General features: G+C 44.4%; 1 protein-coding gene across 1 annotated transcript; it reads right to left on the reverse strand.

Annotated features, from left to right (window-relative positions):
- Window positions 1–617: 617 nt before the first annotated feature.
- LOC105010888 (GDNF family receptor alpha-4) lies at window positions 618–16554 on the reverse strand. The gene is made up of 8 exons (XM_020047926.3): window positions 16030–16554; window positions 8280–8543; window positions 8088–8180; window positions 7541–7892; window positions 6043–6152; window positions 5475–5609; window positions 3863–4020; window positions 618–3000 (listed from the first exon to the last, which is right to left on the reverse strand). Exons 1-8 carry the CDS (start codon window positions 16079–16081, stop codon window positions 2806–2808), a joined length of 1359 nt encoding a protein of 452 aa, XP_019903485.1. The 5' UTR covers window positions 16082–16554; the 3' UTR covers window positions 618–2805.
- Window positions 16555–17286: the final 732 nt, after the last annotated feature.

Genomic DNA, 17286 nt, shown 5'->3' on the forward strand with positions numbered 1-17286 from the left:
CGACAGATGCTTGACAATAACCTGTACATATTTACACATAGAAGAGGCATACAGAAGATCCAATATGTACTTTAACAGGGCAGACCAAGCCCTAAATGGCACACTTTTCAGTGATAATTACAATAACAAGAAGAAAAAAATATATATATACACATTGTCTATTGAAACGATACCTTAAAAAAATTGACATGTATTTCATGGTACAGTACTCATTTCATGGTGAAAGGAGAAGAGGCAGGGTTGACGCTGAAGCATGTTGACTGAGATGGACAGCAGATGATTCCAGAATAGACACAGTGACAGACAGTGAGGGGAATGATCTGTATTTGTGTTCGGGAGAGACGGCGTTGTCGATCTGCGAGGCCAAACTGAGGTGAAGCAGTACAGCTACGGACATTAAAACTCAGGAGCGGTACACCGAAGAACGGCGGCCTCTTAGCCACAGGCATGGAAACAAATCTGAAAGGCCTGACTGTAACACTAATGCTACTGAGAGCTTTTGGTCCCCGTGCCTTTTCTCTCTCGCTCCTAGTCGTTCCCACTCTCTCTCTCTGTCCCCTGTCTCTCTCCCACTCTCTCTCTCTGTCCCCTGTCTCTCTCCCACTCTCTCTCTCTGTCCCCTGTCTCTCTCCCACTCTCTCTCTCTGTATCTACATGTCCACTTCTCTCCAAACCTGTCGAATTGTGTCAGTGTCTCATTCCCCATCTACCCTCAACTTTATCCATGGGTTTCATTTTAGTACAAACCCCTAAATCAAGAAGAAGACATCTTTGGATATTATTTAAAGAATTTGGGCCGGTGCGTGAATACAGCTGTACAAACACAGCCAACGTGATAAATTTAGAGTTGGCACAGTTGATCCCCCTTGATGTCTGCTTGTATGGCTTATGCTCATATTTATTTAGGATGTTCCCGTGTGTGAATCAAGGCTTGTGGCTTCCACGTCAGCGCTCGTGCTGCCAGTCACTTTCATGACCACCAGCATAAGGATCTATTGCCAGGCAGGGAGAAATGACGGCGCCTATAAAAGAAAGAATCTGAGAACAGTGGTCATGATTGTCACTGTCCAGACTGGGGAGGGTGTGGGGATTCACTAATGCCATCTTGCCTGCTTAATTAACACTCCAAATGAAGTCCCCTCTACTCCCCTCTTCCTTTCCCCATTTATTCATTAGACATTTGTGACGAATGATGCAATGAGCTGTGGTGCAGATATGCCCAGCTGATGTTTATCTCTTTTAAGCATTGTGTACTATCCGCGTGAACGTGAGTCAGATCTAACACCCCCCCACTCACGCACGCACGCGCACACACGAGCACACACACCCCAGCCCATCCCCAGAAGAAAGAGAAGAATACACATCACGTAGACAACTCCACAGTGGCGCCGTTTTCCCCTCTAACCATCACAAACCTTCCCTCACCTTCCCCTCAGGTGGGAGGGAATTTTTGCAAATTCACAAGAAAGTGAGCGTAGCAAGAAAAGAAACATGAACATCAGCAAAAGACGCATCGGGCTGAGAGAGAGAGAGAGAGAGAGAACGAGCGAGAAAGACGCTCAGTGTTCAGAGCTGCACCCACCCCCGACACACACACTCACACACTACTCCAACACAGGCACAGCTAAGTGTGATATTGTCTTGAACTGTAACATCTAAAACTCGGGATAGAAAGACACCATGAACCTCAGAGTGCAGTAAATTGGTTCGTCTCTCCCTTGAGCCCAACCCTGGGACGGCCTCTTTGCACCTGCTTTGGTGTTGTATGGCTTATATTGTTTTCCTTTGGCACTATTCAAATGTGGTCTCATTACTGTGCCTTTTCTCAGAACTCCTCATAGCTGGAAATAAGTGGTGAATAAACCACAAATGGTTACAACTGGTCAGGGTCATCTAGGAGGTGAAGAAGGAGAAAAACAAAGATGTCAGAGATAGAGAAACAGAATATTTATGGTACAACGTCCCTCAATCTTTTCTGTGTTTGTTCGGCTTATGTGAAAAGCCAACAAAGACAGAGGGCCATAACCCACAACCCTGCTGTCTGAAGGAACACAGCAAGATCAAAGAAATAACAAAATCAAGAAAACCTTTGAGGTGAGACATGGCATAAACAAATCAAAGAAATGAACTGTCATGGTTCCATCAATCAGCTGTCATGTTGTCTTTGAGAAATTTGCTGTAACTGGCCTCTGGCTTTGGGCTCAGGACCAAGGGGGAGAGCCAAGCTGGATGCCCAATAAGGAAGCAGGACAGACGGCCCCATCGATTCACCAGAGCGGCTTTAATAATTTATCCATTTACTTATTTAGTTGCGCATGTTGTTCAACTCCCCGTCTACTGCTGAACGGTAAAAAGCAAAGAGGAGGCCGTCTACCAGGACTAAATATGAAGTGGGAGAGGAGACCTACAGATGACAGAAGAGGGCAGCGGTCATAGGGTAAAAAATGAAACCCGGAAAACAGTGTTCATTTCCTCTGCATGGGCGTTCTCCCCTGGCGCTTTAGTCTCCGTCAGTCCTTTCCGTTCCGGTGCCATGGAGGAGATGTGCCAGTAAATGTGACAATGTGGCTGAGAGAAAGTGGGGTACAGGGCTGTGGCTGAGAGAAAGTGGGGTACAGGGCTGTGGCTGAGAGAAAGTGGGGTACAGGGCTGTGGCTGAGAGTAAGTGGGGTACAGGGCTGTGGCTGAGAGTAAGTGGGGTACAGGGCTGTGGCTGAGAGTAAGTGGGGTACAGGGCTGTGGCTGAGAGTAAGTGGGGTACAGGGCTGTGGCTGAGAGTAAGTGGGGTACAGGTGGACGTGCTGGTTAACCCCGGCACCTCCAGCCCAACATGGCAGCGGACAGCAGCAGTAGTGGCAACATGGGCTCCGTTTGACCTGCCGAGCCTCTATGGCCCCCACGGGCTCCAGAACCCACGCTGGACTTATCCTTCTCCGAATATGGAGGCATGACGTTGAACTGCTGGCTTTCCTCCTCTTCATCCTCCTCACTCTCTTCCCCCTAAGATGAAGAAAGAGAGAGAAAGAGCGAGGATGTGATGATTCAGAACTAAAATAGAGAGAAAATACTTGGGCAAGTAACTATCACGTTATAGTCCACAAGGTATCGGCAGGGTGGAGATATTAACCACTGTGCCAGTAAACAGCCTAGTTAAAACCATCCATTATTAAATATGACAAACAGGCTATCAAGAGGTTCCTGACAGAGAAAAAAATCAAACTGGATTATAAGCAGATCTCTCCACATAAACTAGGATCCAGTGGCGTCATCGTCATTATTATGAGAAAGGCCTTGGTTGTGGCACGCAGGATCAACGGAGTGAGGAGGATACAGTGGATGAAAAGAAGAGTCTTACCGGGGAACCTTTAACCAAAGGGAGAAGGGCTTAGAGGTTAGGGGGAGAGAGGAGAGGCGGAACCAGAAGGGTGTGGAGGACTGTGGCAGAGGAGAGGAGAACAGGAGAGGGATTAGGGAGGCAAGAGAAAGGGTACAGGAGACAGATGGGTGGGAATAAATGAATATCAACCCCAGAGGACTGATGCTTCCTCTCGCAAACATCTCTGGCTAATCCTCACACACAGAGTGAGAGAGAGGGGGAGAGAGAGGGACAGATTGGGTGAAAAAAGGTGAGGATGAAGTGCTGCGTTCTGTTCCACAGTCATGTTTTGAGGGGGACTGTGAGCCTTGTGTTAAGTTGGATGAGATGGGAGTGGGTCTCTGGTCTGTTATGTGAACATCTCTGTCCCTGTGATAACCTACTTTAAAAAAAGACGACGAACCAGCTTTGTGTCTGCCACTGTTTTTTAAAGACATTACAGACTTTAGGCAGTATTGCTGTGGTGGAATAACTGACTGTACTCACAGTCACGCTGTTGCGTTCTGGTAAAACGTTGACGTTGACCTGGTCCTTGTCCTGGAACATGTGTTGGGAAGGAGTGGTGGACACATGCTGACGGGGGGGCAAAGTTGTGATCTCCACGGGGCGTGGCGGAGAGCTACCCAGATAGCTGACAGCATTACCTGAGACACAACGAGGAGTAATCAGCATCAGCATCACCGCCATAATGGTTGTTATTAACATCATCGCTATCATCACCGTTGCCACCATTATAACTATCATCATCATTACCGTCACTGTCACTATCATCCGCTAACATAATCATAACTATCATTATCGATGTCATTATCATAACCATCATTATCATTACTATCGCTGTCATCATTATTAACATAACTGCTATTATGATCATTATAATCATCATCATTATGACTATCCTCCTCACTATCCTGATCACTGCCATCATTATCATTTTAAACATTATTACCATCATCAATATCATTGTCATCCTTATTAACATCATCATTATGATCATCATTGCTATTGTCATCATTATCACTATCATCAACATCATCTTCATCAAAATCATCCTTGTCAACATTATCAGTATAATCATTATCACTACAATAATACTTTTCACTGTTATGAACATTAACATAATCTCTACTAGTGTCATCATTATCATTACCATCATCATCACCTTCATTACCATCATTGTTAAATTTACTGTCATCATCATTATCACTATAATGTATTATCACTATCATCATTATTCCTTCAATTATCAATATCATAATCACTATCATCATCATTATCCATACAATCACTACTGTCATCAAAACCATTATTATCACTATCATTACCATCAATATCATCATCATCACAATCACTAATGTTATTACTATCACCACAATCTCTACCATCATCATGGATAAAATCACATCGTCTGCAATATCATCATCACTGCAGTTTCTATTATAGCCAATGCTGATAATTCAAATGTCCTCAGAATATTGAATTATTCATAGTAGACAGGAGTTCATTAATCAACTGGTCATTGGAGCCTTAAGGCATGATACTCATTTGGTTATTTAGTTATTCCTCTCAGTTGCAAGCCCAGTATGTGAATAGCATGGTGCAACTGAAAGTTCTTGTCCATCAATATTGTACTTGCTGGGCTATAGCACACAAAACAGGGTTTTTGGACTAGAGAGCACCCTCTAATGTGTTGGAGTTATCTCCCTTTTTTGAAGTGGGCTCGCAGGACCACAGCTATTACTGGAGCAGCCTCCAGGGCAGGGGGCGGGGCTAGCTTGTTTTTATTTTAGGTCAAAACAAACAGAAATTCAGCTCAAAATGAATTTAACTTAGGAAATCTCACCCAAGTCTTTCCAATACAGTGCATGATCTTGCCTGGATGTAACAATCACAGTATAAGATTATTACTTTCAAGCACAATCTCTTCTTGGGCTAACTTGGTCGTGGTCAATCTGCATGTATAAATAATTTCATAGAATTACAATAATTACGCCTCCCCCCCAGCCACCCGCTCCGACAGACTCAAGCCTACTGGCTGGTCGTGCTCCAGGGCGTGTCAATGTGGGTGGGTGGGTGGGGGTGAGAGAGTATTACTCACGCAGACAGATGTTGCTGTCGAACATGTGCAGGATACGCTGGCAGTCCTGCCATTGGTTCCCACTGCCCTCGCAGTCGCACCACTGGGACACGTCCATGCTCACGTTGTTCACATAGTTGGGCGTCATGATTGTGCCTGGTTTCACACGGAAAAACACAGATGTATCAGCAGGCTTGTCTTTAATACCAACGGGGAACATTTGATTCAAAGCCAAACAAGGCTAGTGGTGCTAATGCCAGCGCTTTATTTTTCTGCTGTTGCATTGTTGAAAGCTACAGTACCTTCGCCGAGTAAAAAATATTCACAATTGCTGGGTTACGCGGTTGTTTCGTCTAGCTATCTTAAGACGAATGCGCTAACTGTATGTCGCTCTGGATAAGAGCGTCTGCTAAATGAGTGAAATGTAAATGCAATGAAATGAGTGGCTAGCCACACCCTGGGGTTAACGAGCGCTCGCAGCAAAGGCCTGATTAAAATGCCCTCGGAGTCAACTCAGCACTCCTTCTCTGTCTTTGTTCCTCATGTTGTTAATCCCTCGCCCCCCAGTCCATTTCTCTTTCCAGCTCACCTATGAGTCCAGCGTAGGCCTTAAGGCAGACGGCTCCGCTCTCTCTTATGCAGCCAGAGGGAGAATGGGACGAGGGCTGGCAGTTGTGCTGGAAATCAGCCAGCCGAGATCTGACAGACCCCCACAAACATGAACGCCAACACACATATTCACACAAACACCAATTTGCACACGCAAACAGACACACAAAGGGAGAAAGCATCACTGTAAACAGGTGCCAATACTGGATTGGCAAGTTGGCAGTGTAATTTTCTGAGGGCGTCTTTACAATTATGTTTTTTGGATTCTGTACCAAGCGAGGCAGAATCCGAGCAATGCAGAATCCACAGCACATGAAAGCCTACAGAAAGAGAACCTTCCAGGTTGAATTCTTAGTCGTAGCTCATGCACTGTTTCTTTATAGGCTAGTCTCTAGGTACTGCAATATTATCATGAACTTATCAAATCCTCCCATTGGATGTTTCCTTTTGAGTGGATACTGACTGAACATTCAGTGTGCCTGTTAGCACCCTGTGGTGCATTCATAATTAGCATCCATCTCATCCTAACACGTCTCACCTGATCCACAAGCAGACTCATCCATACAAAACACCACAGAACAGACAGGTGAAGAAAACAGACTCATCCATACAAAACACCACAGAACAGACAGGTGAAGAAAACACAGACTCATCCATACAGAACACCACAGAACAGCCAGGTGAAGGAAACATTGACCCATCCATACAAAAAAACACAGAACAGCCAGTTGAAGAAAACACAGACTCATCCGTACAGAACCCCACAGAACACCCAGGTGAAGAAAACACAGACTCATCCATACAGAACACCATGGAACAGCCAGGTGAAAAAAACACAGACCCATCCATACAGAACACCACAGAACAGCCAGGTGAAGGAAACACAGACTCATCCATACAGAACACCATGGAACAGCCAGGTGAAGAAAACACAGACTCATCCATACAGAACACCACAGAACAGCCAGGTGAAGAAAACACAGACTCATCCATACAGAACACCACAGAACAGCCAGGTGAAGGAAACACAGACTCATCCATACAGAACAGCCAGGTGAAGGAAACACAGACTCATCTAAACAAAACCGAAGTACAAGCAGGAGAAGGAAACACAGACTAAACCATTGTAGACTTACCGTAAGTGCCTATTATTATACATGCTATCAATGATGAATGTTATTGTACACATTCTTCTCCATCGGGTACTCAGAACGGTTTGTTCTGTACCCAGTTAGCTAAACCCCAGTGTCGAGAGGCGGCAGCTGATGAAAAATGCATGGACATTCAGTCCTGTCTACACTGTCCAAAAGCTCTATTCACACGCATGGTGTTTGGATCAGTTCAGACCTCAGACAATACAAGTTGTGAATCACTGCATTGTGACTATGACTGTTCATGGGCATGGGTACAGCTCTTAAAGTGGAAGAGTGTCACAGCCCTCAGGGTTTCCTGTACAACACGATAAACTTTTTCCTCACCTGCAAAGCTCGTCCCGAAAACAGTATCCCTGCAGACTGAGGCAGTTGGGTTTCCCGTCTCTTTCCTCGTAGGAACATGACGGCACGATGGTCTTCCGCCGACGCTCCCCGCAAAGGGCGTCGGAGCAGGGGCAAAAGAGCAGGGCAAAGCTGTACTCCTCTGGCACTCGCTCCAGGAAGCGCCGCAGGGCCCGGTGGCATTTCTGTCTGTTACAGCTCCCATCCGAGCCCGGGGCCCGCTTGGTGCAGGCCACAACATACTCGGACCTGAGAGACCCGCACTTCTCATAAAGGCCACAGTCCTGGGCTGCTTTCAGACACTGGTTCTGTCCATCCAGGGGCAGAGAGGAAGCTGGGTGGAGGGGGCGAGACACCGTGAAGGATGAAGAAAAGGGGAAGTGAGTAAGAGAGAAACAAAGAGCCATCCTTAAAAATATTTTTAAAACATGTCTCTGCACAGCCCAAACATCCCTGCCTGACATTGTCATTACTCAGACAGGCTGGACGCGATGAGTGGGGGTGGCGCGGTACCGAGGCACATCTTTACCTGCCATGATGGAGCCCATGCGAGACCTCTCGATGTGCCTCACAAACTCTGCCTCCAGGTCCTCGTACGGCGACACCTCGTATTCGTTGTACACTGCAACAACGACAAGAGGCCGTGAGGACAGGAAACGCGTCAGACCGGGGACGCGGGTAAAAAAATCATAAAACACGGCATAAACACAGCGGAACCCACTAGCGAATCGGACGGTCCAGTAGACCCCGAGGCAGAGCTCTTCCCGGCGGGAGCTGCGCTGGCACTTGCAGGCCTGGAGGGGGCGGTACTGCTGCAGGGCACTCTGGGCATCCAGGCACTCGCGGCGGGCGTCTGGGCCCAAGGGCGACACAGCCTCCTCAGCAGCACAGTACTCCAGCACCCTGTACACCCCCATACAGCCTGGGTCCTCCACGCAGCCTTGCTCCGCCTCCAGACAGTCCACAGATCCAGCCAGCGCACCACCTGGGAGAGGGGGCCACGGATGTTAATTGGTCACCTACGATCCTGAGCTACTGTTTTGTTTTAATTTGCAGAGGAGAACTGTTCTGTTTGGAAACCATTCAACAAAGACCTTCAGTGCTTATTCGTTGATAAGCAAGAGCCTCCGAAACGCTTCGGAGTATTGATTATGTCCTGCGAAGAACTGGCAGTGCCATCAGTCGTAGGAGAAGCACCCACTGAAAATGTTTAGTAAAGTGGCTAGCAACGTTTAATTCGCATCTGTCAATTAACTGCTTTACGAGCGACTTCAATTTAGCTCATTTGTTGAAGTATTTAAATTGTTCCTGGCAAGTGGGAAATTCAGCTTGTTTTATGGGTCGGACAACACATTGAAAACTGATTTCCAGCTCTATTCTCAAGCTGTTGAGACTCTCTTTTACTCTCACACACATGTACCTGAAACCCAACAAACACACAGTATAATATTTCTACAAGCCTGGATATAACCAAGCTCCCAAACCTGCACACACACAGACACAGACAGCCACACGCACACAGACAGAGACACACACAGACAGACACAGACAGACAGACGCACACACACACAGACAGACAGACACACACAGACAGACAGACACACAGACAGACACACACACACAGACAGACACACAGACAGACACACACACACACAGACAGACAGACACACAGACAGACAGACACACAGACAGACAGACACACACACACACACACACAGAGGGGCATCCAGATTAAATGGTCACATATTTTAATTAGGCCCACGCTGGCAGGAAGCACATAGCACAGCTGAAATCCAACTCCAGTGGCGTGTGGTTCGTCAAGGCCCCATGACGTCCACATCTAACTCCAATACGAGACACATTAAAAATGGAGGGACACACTCCATCGCTGTGGGCAGGGGACGCTAGCAGTCCAGACTGGCAAGGCAAACCCTGGAGATCCCACCACTCCACCAAGACATAGAGCTTGTCGATATTATTAGGATCACCATTAGCTGGTGTAGAAGTGGCAGATACTCTACTTGAGGTCTAACATTTAACATGACATATTACAGAGCATTAAAAGACCAGGACAATCAAAAACCATTTGAAATATAAAGGACATGATGGTGCCGTACAGCATACAGATCAGGTGTTTTAACTGGTGGTGTGACGACAAGTACTACTTCATTGGTTTTTTAAGATAACTGCTCTGCTTGCCCCAGTTACCCAATTTGAAAGTGAGACTCAGGCAACCATAACTAAATACAATGAGAAATGGGCATACCTTATATTTAAAAATTACAAAATTGCCTGCAAACAAATGCTTTCAAATAAATAAAAGAAATCCCTGCAAATGATTATATTTAATTTAAATACAGGGATTTTTTTATCTCCAAGGACCCATTGAACTTCAATAACAGTCTTGAACTAACTGTAGATTTCTCTGGATACTAAAAGCCCAAAAGCCCAAAATGTAAAAATAAATACTTCCAAAATAGCTGGGTATTACTATTCTAATGAGCTCCACCCCTCAAGAAGACCACATGTGGCTTGTCTGGAGTAAGTGTGCGTGTGTGTATGTGTGTGTGTGTCAAAGCTGTGTGTGAGACACAGGCTGATGAGGCGTAACTATGGTAATGAGAGCAGGCATGTATGTGTAACGGATCATATTAATGACACCAAGTACTTAAATCCATAAATATTCAACTAAATGCAAAATGTGCATCATTAAGAAATCCAGAATGCCATAAATATCCTAATCAAACATATTCAGATAAATAATGACGTAAAGTCTAAGCACCTTTGAAACGCGAATATGGAGTCATGGGGAAGACAGTCTGTTCATCTGAAAAGGCCACTGCACTGTTAAAGCTCCCCAGTTACAGTTACTGAAATTATGGAAATGTGAAAAACATGAATTCCCAATTCACAAAGGATATTTATATTTTTGTTGTTTTTCCCAGCAAACTGTAAGGTGGATGAAACAAAGAGCAGGGCAGGTAAGACAAAGTCTGGGGCGGATGAGAAAAGGTGCAGGGCGGATGAGACAAAGTGCAGGGCGGATGAGACAAAGAGCGGGGCGGATGAGACAAAGTGCAGGGCGGATGAGACAAAGTGCAGGGCGGATGAGACAAAGTGATAGATGGTAAACACACCATGTGAATTCTCGACACCTCATATTAAAGTAATAACACAGAAAACCAAGCGGGCCCCCGGCTTTAGTTGTGCAATTAAACAGCCTGCCAGTGATCTCCATTAAGGACAGAGGTTTGTTCATTACTCTCCACTCTGTGTACATTCCCTAAGGCTGACCAGGAACCACACTGACACAGTCAGCAACTTCACTTTCAGAGGGCTTGTCTTCATACAGCACATCATTAGAACCCCTATCAGGTACAGGCTAGCTTGGTTAAATCTTGTCTGGCGGAGAAGTCATAATTATGCTAATGACTTGAGCGTTCTTTATTGGCGCAATGATGAATATTCGCCACGCTACATTGGGCTGCTTCACTTGCGACAAAAATGGGTGGCGTAGCCGGGTGGAGGGAAGCGGTGGTGGAGGGCTGAACATCTAAAGAGTGAAGAGGAGAGATGAATACCTGTGATATGCGAGGCTTAATGCGCTCTATTGATTTCTCAGTGGGGCGATTTATGGAGTTTGTGAGGCAAAGCTGATAGCTTCCTAGCTCAGCGACCCGCTTGAGGTTAATGTCACGAGAGCAGCCACACACCACGAATAAACACACACACACCCACACTGGTCCAAATCATTTAAAATACACACAAATTTACTTACTCATCGATTCTCACTCAAACGTAACAAGTTAAACAGACAAAAGCACACCGCTTTCCCTGATATAAAAGAGATGACCGGCAAACAGCGCGAGTCCTTCTGCAGCTGGTGACTTCCAGCGCCTAGCCTCTCTCATCTAGAACACATCCTCCAAACTATTCTGGAGACGTGGAAAAGGCTGGAGGAGTTTTAGGATGTAATATAGTCAGTGCTCACCCAAGGCACATCAGGATTTTATTACAGACGTTATTGAGGGCTGACTAGAGGGTCAGAACTCTGCTCCAAACGTAGAGGAACAAAATGAATGAAATGAGCCAGGCCACAGTGAGCTCTGTAAAGTGGAGATGATGACGGACATTTTGGGAGGGCTGGGGTCCAAGGGCGACCCAGTGTAAGGTTTCCAACCCCCACCCCCCCCCCCCCCCCCACCATAGGAATGGACATGGACATTTCACACTAACGAGAAAATGGAGCGCTACCTTCTACTATAACAACTACACTAACCGGAGTTTTAAATGAAATATACATGCAATTGTAAAGTGCCATATACACAACCAAAGATGATTTGTTTGGTTATTTTCACCTGAACCTGAACAAGTTTGATGTATTGTTAATGTGTCGTCAAATCGCTTTTCATCAACCAACAACAAAAATATACAGGCAAAGCCAAGAGGACCCCAATCGCTTTATTAAACTGACAAACAAAAAAGGCAGAAGTCATATAAGAGGACATAGACAAGATAACGGGTAAAAATATGATGGCAGAAAAAAAACAGTATTTTCGAAGGTACCCTAAATACGCATTGATTTGGCAAATAGAAGGAAACCTTGATTAAGCTGTGGTCCCATAAGTCTTAAGATAAGACATCGGAAACGAAATGATGAGCGCCACCATCTCTTTGAACATTTTGAGCAGGTCTGTGGGGAAAAAAGTGTATCTTATCTTCCACAAAGTACATGTTATCTTACTCATACCGTTGTTTCATGACAAATCTAGTATACCATTTATGTAACATATCTGTCTACAGGAGATTAGATGCAAACATGAAAACACAAAAAAATTTCATCTATTCCATTTGTGGAATTTTATCTCATGCTCTTGTGTTAGACCAGGGCTGCCCAACCCTGTCCCTGGACATCTACTGTACCCTCAAACCTTAATTTAACACACCTGATTTTAGTAACTACCTAGGTGAAAAGCTTAATCAGGTTAGAAAATAAACTTACATGAAGGTATCTCTCCAGGAACAGCTTTAGTTAAAACCTACAGGACTGCATGTCTCCAGGAACAGCGTTTTGTAAAACCTACAGGACTGTATGTCTCCAGGAACAGTGTTCTATAAAACCTACAGGACTGTATGTCTTCAGGAACAGCATTTTGTAAAACTTACAGGACTGCATGTCTCCAGGAACAGCATTTTGTAAAACTTACAGGACTGCATGTCTCCAGGAACAGCATTTTGTAAAACCTACAGGTCTGTATGTCTCCAGGAACAGCATTTTGTAAAACCTACAGGACTGTATGTCTCCAGGAACAGCATTTTGTAAAACCTACAGGACTGTATGTCTCCAGGAACAGCGTTTTGTAAAACCTACAGGACGGTATCTCTCCAGCAACAGGGTTGGGCAGCTCTGTCATACAAACAAAACCCCAGGTTCTAATACACACATGTCTAGGCATTCAGCTTTCCTTGACATTTCGAGGGACAAGAAGTACATCTTGTAGACAGACATATAGATGTGATGAACACGTCCAGCCAAATATGGAAGCACACTCATAAAGGCACACATATGCTGGCCTAGGCCTATACACACCCAAACAGCTGACCTACGCAGACACACAAACACATCCAAATGCAAGACACATACAAGGCTTAGTCACAATGGTACACAGACAGACAGACTCTGGGCGACCCTCCCAAACAGGGATAGAGCTCTGTGCCATCTGCTCCTGGAGACTGACAGTGTGTTCCAAATCAAGGTTATCAACTAAACACACATGCAGACATTCCCTCTACGAACTGACAACTAAACACACACATGCAGACATTCCCTCTACGAACTGACAACTAAACACACACATGCAGACATTCCCTCTACGAACTGACAACTAAACACACACATGCAGACATTCCCTCTACGAACTGACAACTAAACACACACATGCAGACATTCCCTCTACGAACTGACTGACTTGCTGTATCTTTTTCTCTGTGCTGGTAAGTCACTTTGAAACATTTGCCTTTATTGGTTTTAAACATCATGTCAACCCTACTGCCAGCTGCGACCCAGTTTGCGACTCAGCGGTGTCCAAGTCTTTGATGACACTTTAAAGGTGATATCATTTTTTGTTTCCATTGTCTAAGGCACAGGTGTCGAACCGGTTCCACAAAGGGCAGAGTGTCTGCAGGTTTTTGGTTTTTCCTATAAATTGGTTCCTAGTTCATACCTAAACAACCAGGTGAGGGTAGAAACTAACCAAACTGTGACCTAATTAACCAATCAAGTACAATGAGAGAGCAAAAACCTGCAGACACTCGGCCCTCCGTGGAACCGGTTTGACACCTCTGGTCTAAGGGTAGTGGATATTGTAAATGGCTCATGGTAGCGTGCAGTTGAGTAATGTTATCAAAATGTGCGTGAGAGATGTACGTATGTGTGTATCTGTCTGTGAGGGCCCCAAAACAAGAGTTAACATGCCCTGTCTTGGATGGACAAAGGGGTTTTTGGGATTGGATTTTACAGTCAGAAAGGAGCTGTGTGTCAGAAACACCGACCACAAAGGAAAACCTCATCAGATGGGCTAACAAAAACCGCTACAGCAACACCAGTTTACCTGCGTTCATCTGTCACAGTTTGTTGTTGTTTATTGTTTACAGCCTGTTGTTGTTTACAGCCGGTTGTTGTTTACAGACTGTGGTGTTTACAGACTGTAGTTATTTACAGCCTGTTGTTGTGGCATTTTTACGAACACGGCAGACACAGTGGAGGGGTGTGGCAGAACTGCTAATACTTCGGTTACATTAGGTATGTCCATGGCAGTATCATTTGTAACAGACATGGTTGAAAATGGGCATCACAGTGAAACTGCCAGGAGGTAGCTCACGGCTCTGAATAATTGTCTGCCTCAGGAGCCAAATGGCTGTCTGGCAATCTCTGGTCCATTAAAATAAGACTAAAGACGATTGAGTGCTTCAGTGCCATTATACTGAGTGTTCAAAGTGACCCACGGTTTCTTTTTACTAATTGCAGTCCTTGATATGAACACCTACTTGGTCCCATTATGAGCCAGAGGCAGGCCCGGTTCGGTGACTCGCATTCGGTCCAGAGGGATGCAAAATGGGATCCAAGCAGAACTTTTAGGTCGATGCATGAAGTGGGATGGTGACGGATGTACAGCTCAATGGACAAAGACAACTACATTGTTCATCCTTCGGGACTACATTTAATCAATTCAAAAAGGAACGTCCAGAGCAAACAGCGATTTGAATACTCTGATGGAAATATGTGAATGTTGAGGGGATATGACTTATAAGGATTGATTAGGTCATTATGCGCTGTTCATAGGAATATTATTAGCCACTATTAATATGGACAGTGTGACAAAACCCTGGACACTATTTTTAACTTGTTGTATGTGTGGATGTATTCATGGATGGCGTAGGCTACAATACAATAAGAGGTCTTCTTCTACAGGTCTTCTGGTTCATACCTTTGTGATAAGGTGTATTGGACAAACCGGACAGTCAGTTTTCCAACACTATTACAAATAATAAGGATATTTTAACAAAAATATGCATCTGTCTCAGGAAAACAATGTCAAAGAAACAAGTGATAAAAGCAGAATAGAATTGTAAAAGGCCCAGACAGAACATGTTTTCCAGTCCAGTAAGGATAAGAGCAGGATAAGACCTTCAAAATGATGTCATCGAGATATGGTCATAACTATATCTATATAACCATAGATCACCCTGTCTTATGCTCTCGCCTACCTCTGGGAGTTGATTTAAGTGCTTCAGTTTCAGTTACAAAGTCTTGGTATGAAAAATTACAACAGATTTTATAAGACCAGCAATTAAATATATAGCTCCTTTGTCAGCAAGGACACCTACATGAGTTCAGACACTGCATTAACTTTGTGTGAATTGCAATTAAATGAAAACACAAGGAACACTATCCATACTGATCCTAAATAAATGATTGTTATTTTTCGAAATTGAGTTCACTGCCTGAACTGGGTAATACTTGGCTGGGGGAAGAGTTTTGATGTTGAGATGTTGCTTTAAAACTAATAACGGAGCAACTGTAAATTATTCATACTGTAAAAGAATAATCAAAATTCTATTTGTTATAAAACTGAAGTAAAACCATTATAAACAATTTAAGTATTGGTCTCATTCAGAGTGCTTTCTGAACCAATGACTTGCTATACTTAGAAATAAAAGCACCACTATTATGATCCCTGGAGATCCCTCAGGAAAAAACACTCCCCTGACCGACTATCTGTCGGTTGAACCCTATTTTGGAAAGTGACAGACAACCAGAAAATGTGATAAAGGCTGTTACATTTACAGTAAGGATATAATGGATTTTCTAAACGTGGTGGCACATTTAAGAGCAAAATATTAGTCATCACTACTGAGAGATACTGAAGAAATGTTACTAGACTAGAGTGTCTGTGTCGAATTTAGCTTACCGTGACTGAGGACATTCAGAAGTATTCCAAGGACAATCATCGTGCTCGGCATCAGGTAAAAGAGGCTGGGGAGTTGAGGACTTTGGAGGCACTTGGTCCTGGCGCTCAGTGACCCGTCGCCTTTAACATCCAGCCACGACGCGTAGGCTATGTCCCAGGAACGACAGAGATCCACGAAAACGTGTGACAATTCCCAAACCTGCGCTCGCAGGAATGCAACGGTTGCAGCTGTTGTCGCGTTTTTATGAATAGAGAAGTTGCATTAAAATTGCGTATTTTGATTATACTACAGGGCTCAGAAATAGGCTACTCCAAATTACGTGCATCACACTGTGAAAGCGTTCCGCGCGGTCTTTAATCAACATCAATACAGAAATATGTAACTCCAAAGTTTCACGAAAGCTGTCAAGCGACACTGAGTCCAGTCCACTTTAATTAGCTTGGAATAATTCTCAATGGCACTTATGTCGCCTTGCGACGTCGGTCCTCATGTGCTTGCAAGAGTTGAGAATAGAACAGCCAGACTGCATGGCGCATCTCAAACACACAGCGGTGTTGTGATTGGCCCCCGAGTACACCGACAGAAAAAGTCCGTGCATAACCTACAAGGATGCACAGTGATGCTGCGCGCCTCTGTCAGCGTGTGTCCAATGTTCTTGAGGTTTGAGTTCTGCATGCATGTCATGTATGATTACAACTACCACACATTTTGTTTTACTTCTACAAGGTAAGTATGCTAAGAACATTTTCTTATTTACAGCCTGGGAGCAATTCGGGTAACTGTCTTGCTCATAGACTTCTGGAACGACATTGTTATGAAAAATTCAGACGTACACGGTCATTTTGGTGGACAACTAAATGTATTGTAGCTATATTCCTTAGTTCTTCTAGGCAAAACGATATGGTTGCATTTAAATTTCAGGTCACAAAAAACGATATAGGTGAATATTTGAGAACCGGTGCGCTATTAAGCCTTGCACTACACAGTCATAAACTTACAGTAGAACATGATTCTCACACCTCAAACACATACTTTACCACAAATCCTTATTTTTAACACCTTAGGTGACCTGGGTAGAAATGAAGGTTAACTTCCTTGCTCAGGCACAGGATGATAGTTATTTCACCTTGCTGGTTCAGTGATTTGATCTAGAAACTTTTTTATTTATTTTTCTAGTCAGATGTGGTTTGGCTACCAGCCTGAGGACATACAGAATAATCTCAGCAGTGCCAACAGTGACCCACTATGTCATAAAG

The sequence above is a fragment of the Esox lucius genome, chromosome 7 (genome assembly GCF_011004845.1).
Source record: "Esox lucius isolate fEsoLuc1 chromosome 7, fEsoLuc1.pri, whole genome shotgun sequence".
NCBI lineage: Eukaryota > Metazoa > Chordata > Actinopteri > Esociformes > Esocidae > Esox > Esox lucius.

Bases quoted from the DNA above. Each gene is read 5' to 3' on its own strand.
- LOC105010888 (XM_020047926.3), bottom strand. From the start codon at position 16,081: ATGCCGAGCACGATGATTGTCCTTGGAATACTTCTGAATGTCCTCAGT. The intron at 7,893-8,087 runs GTAAAGATGTGC...CCCTCCACCCAG, and splicing joins CATGGGCTCCATCATGGCAG to CTTCCTCTCTGCCCCTGGAT. The intron at 6,153-7,540 runs GTGAGGAAAAAG...GGGGTCTGTCAG, and splicing joins TTTCGGGACGAGCTTTGCAG to ATCTCGGCTGGCTGATTTCC.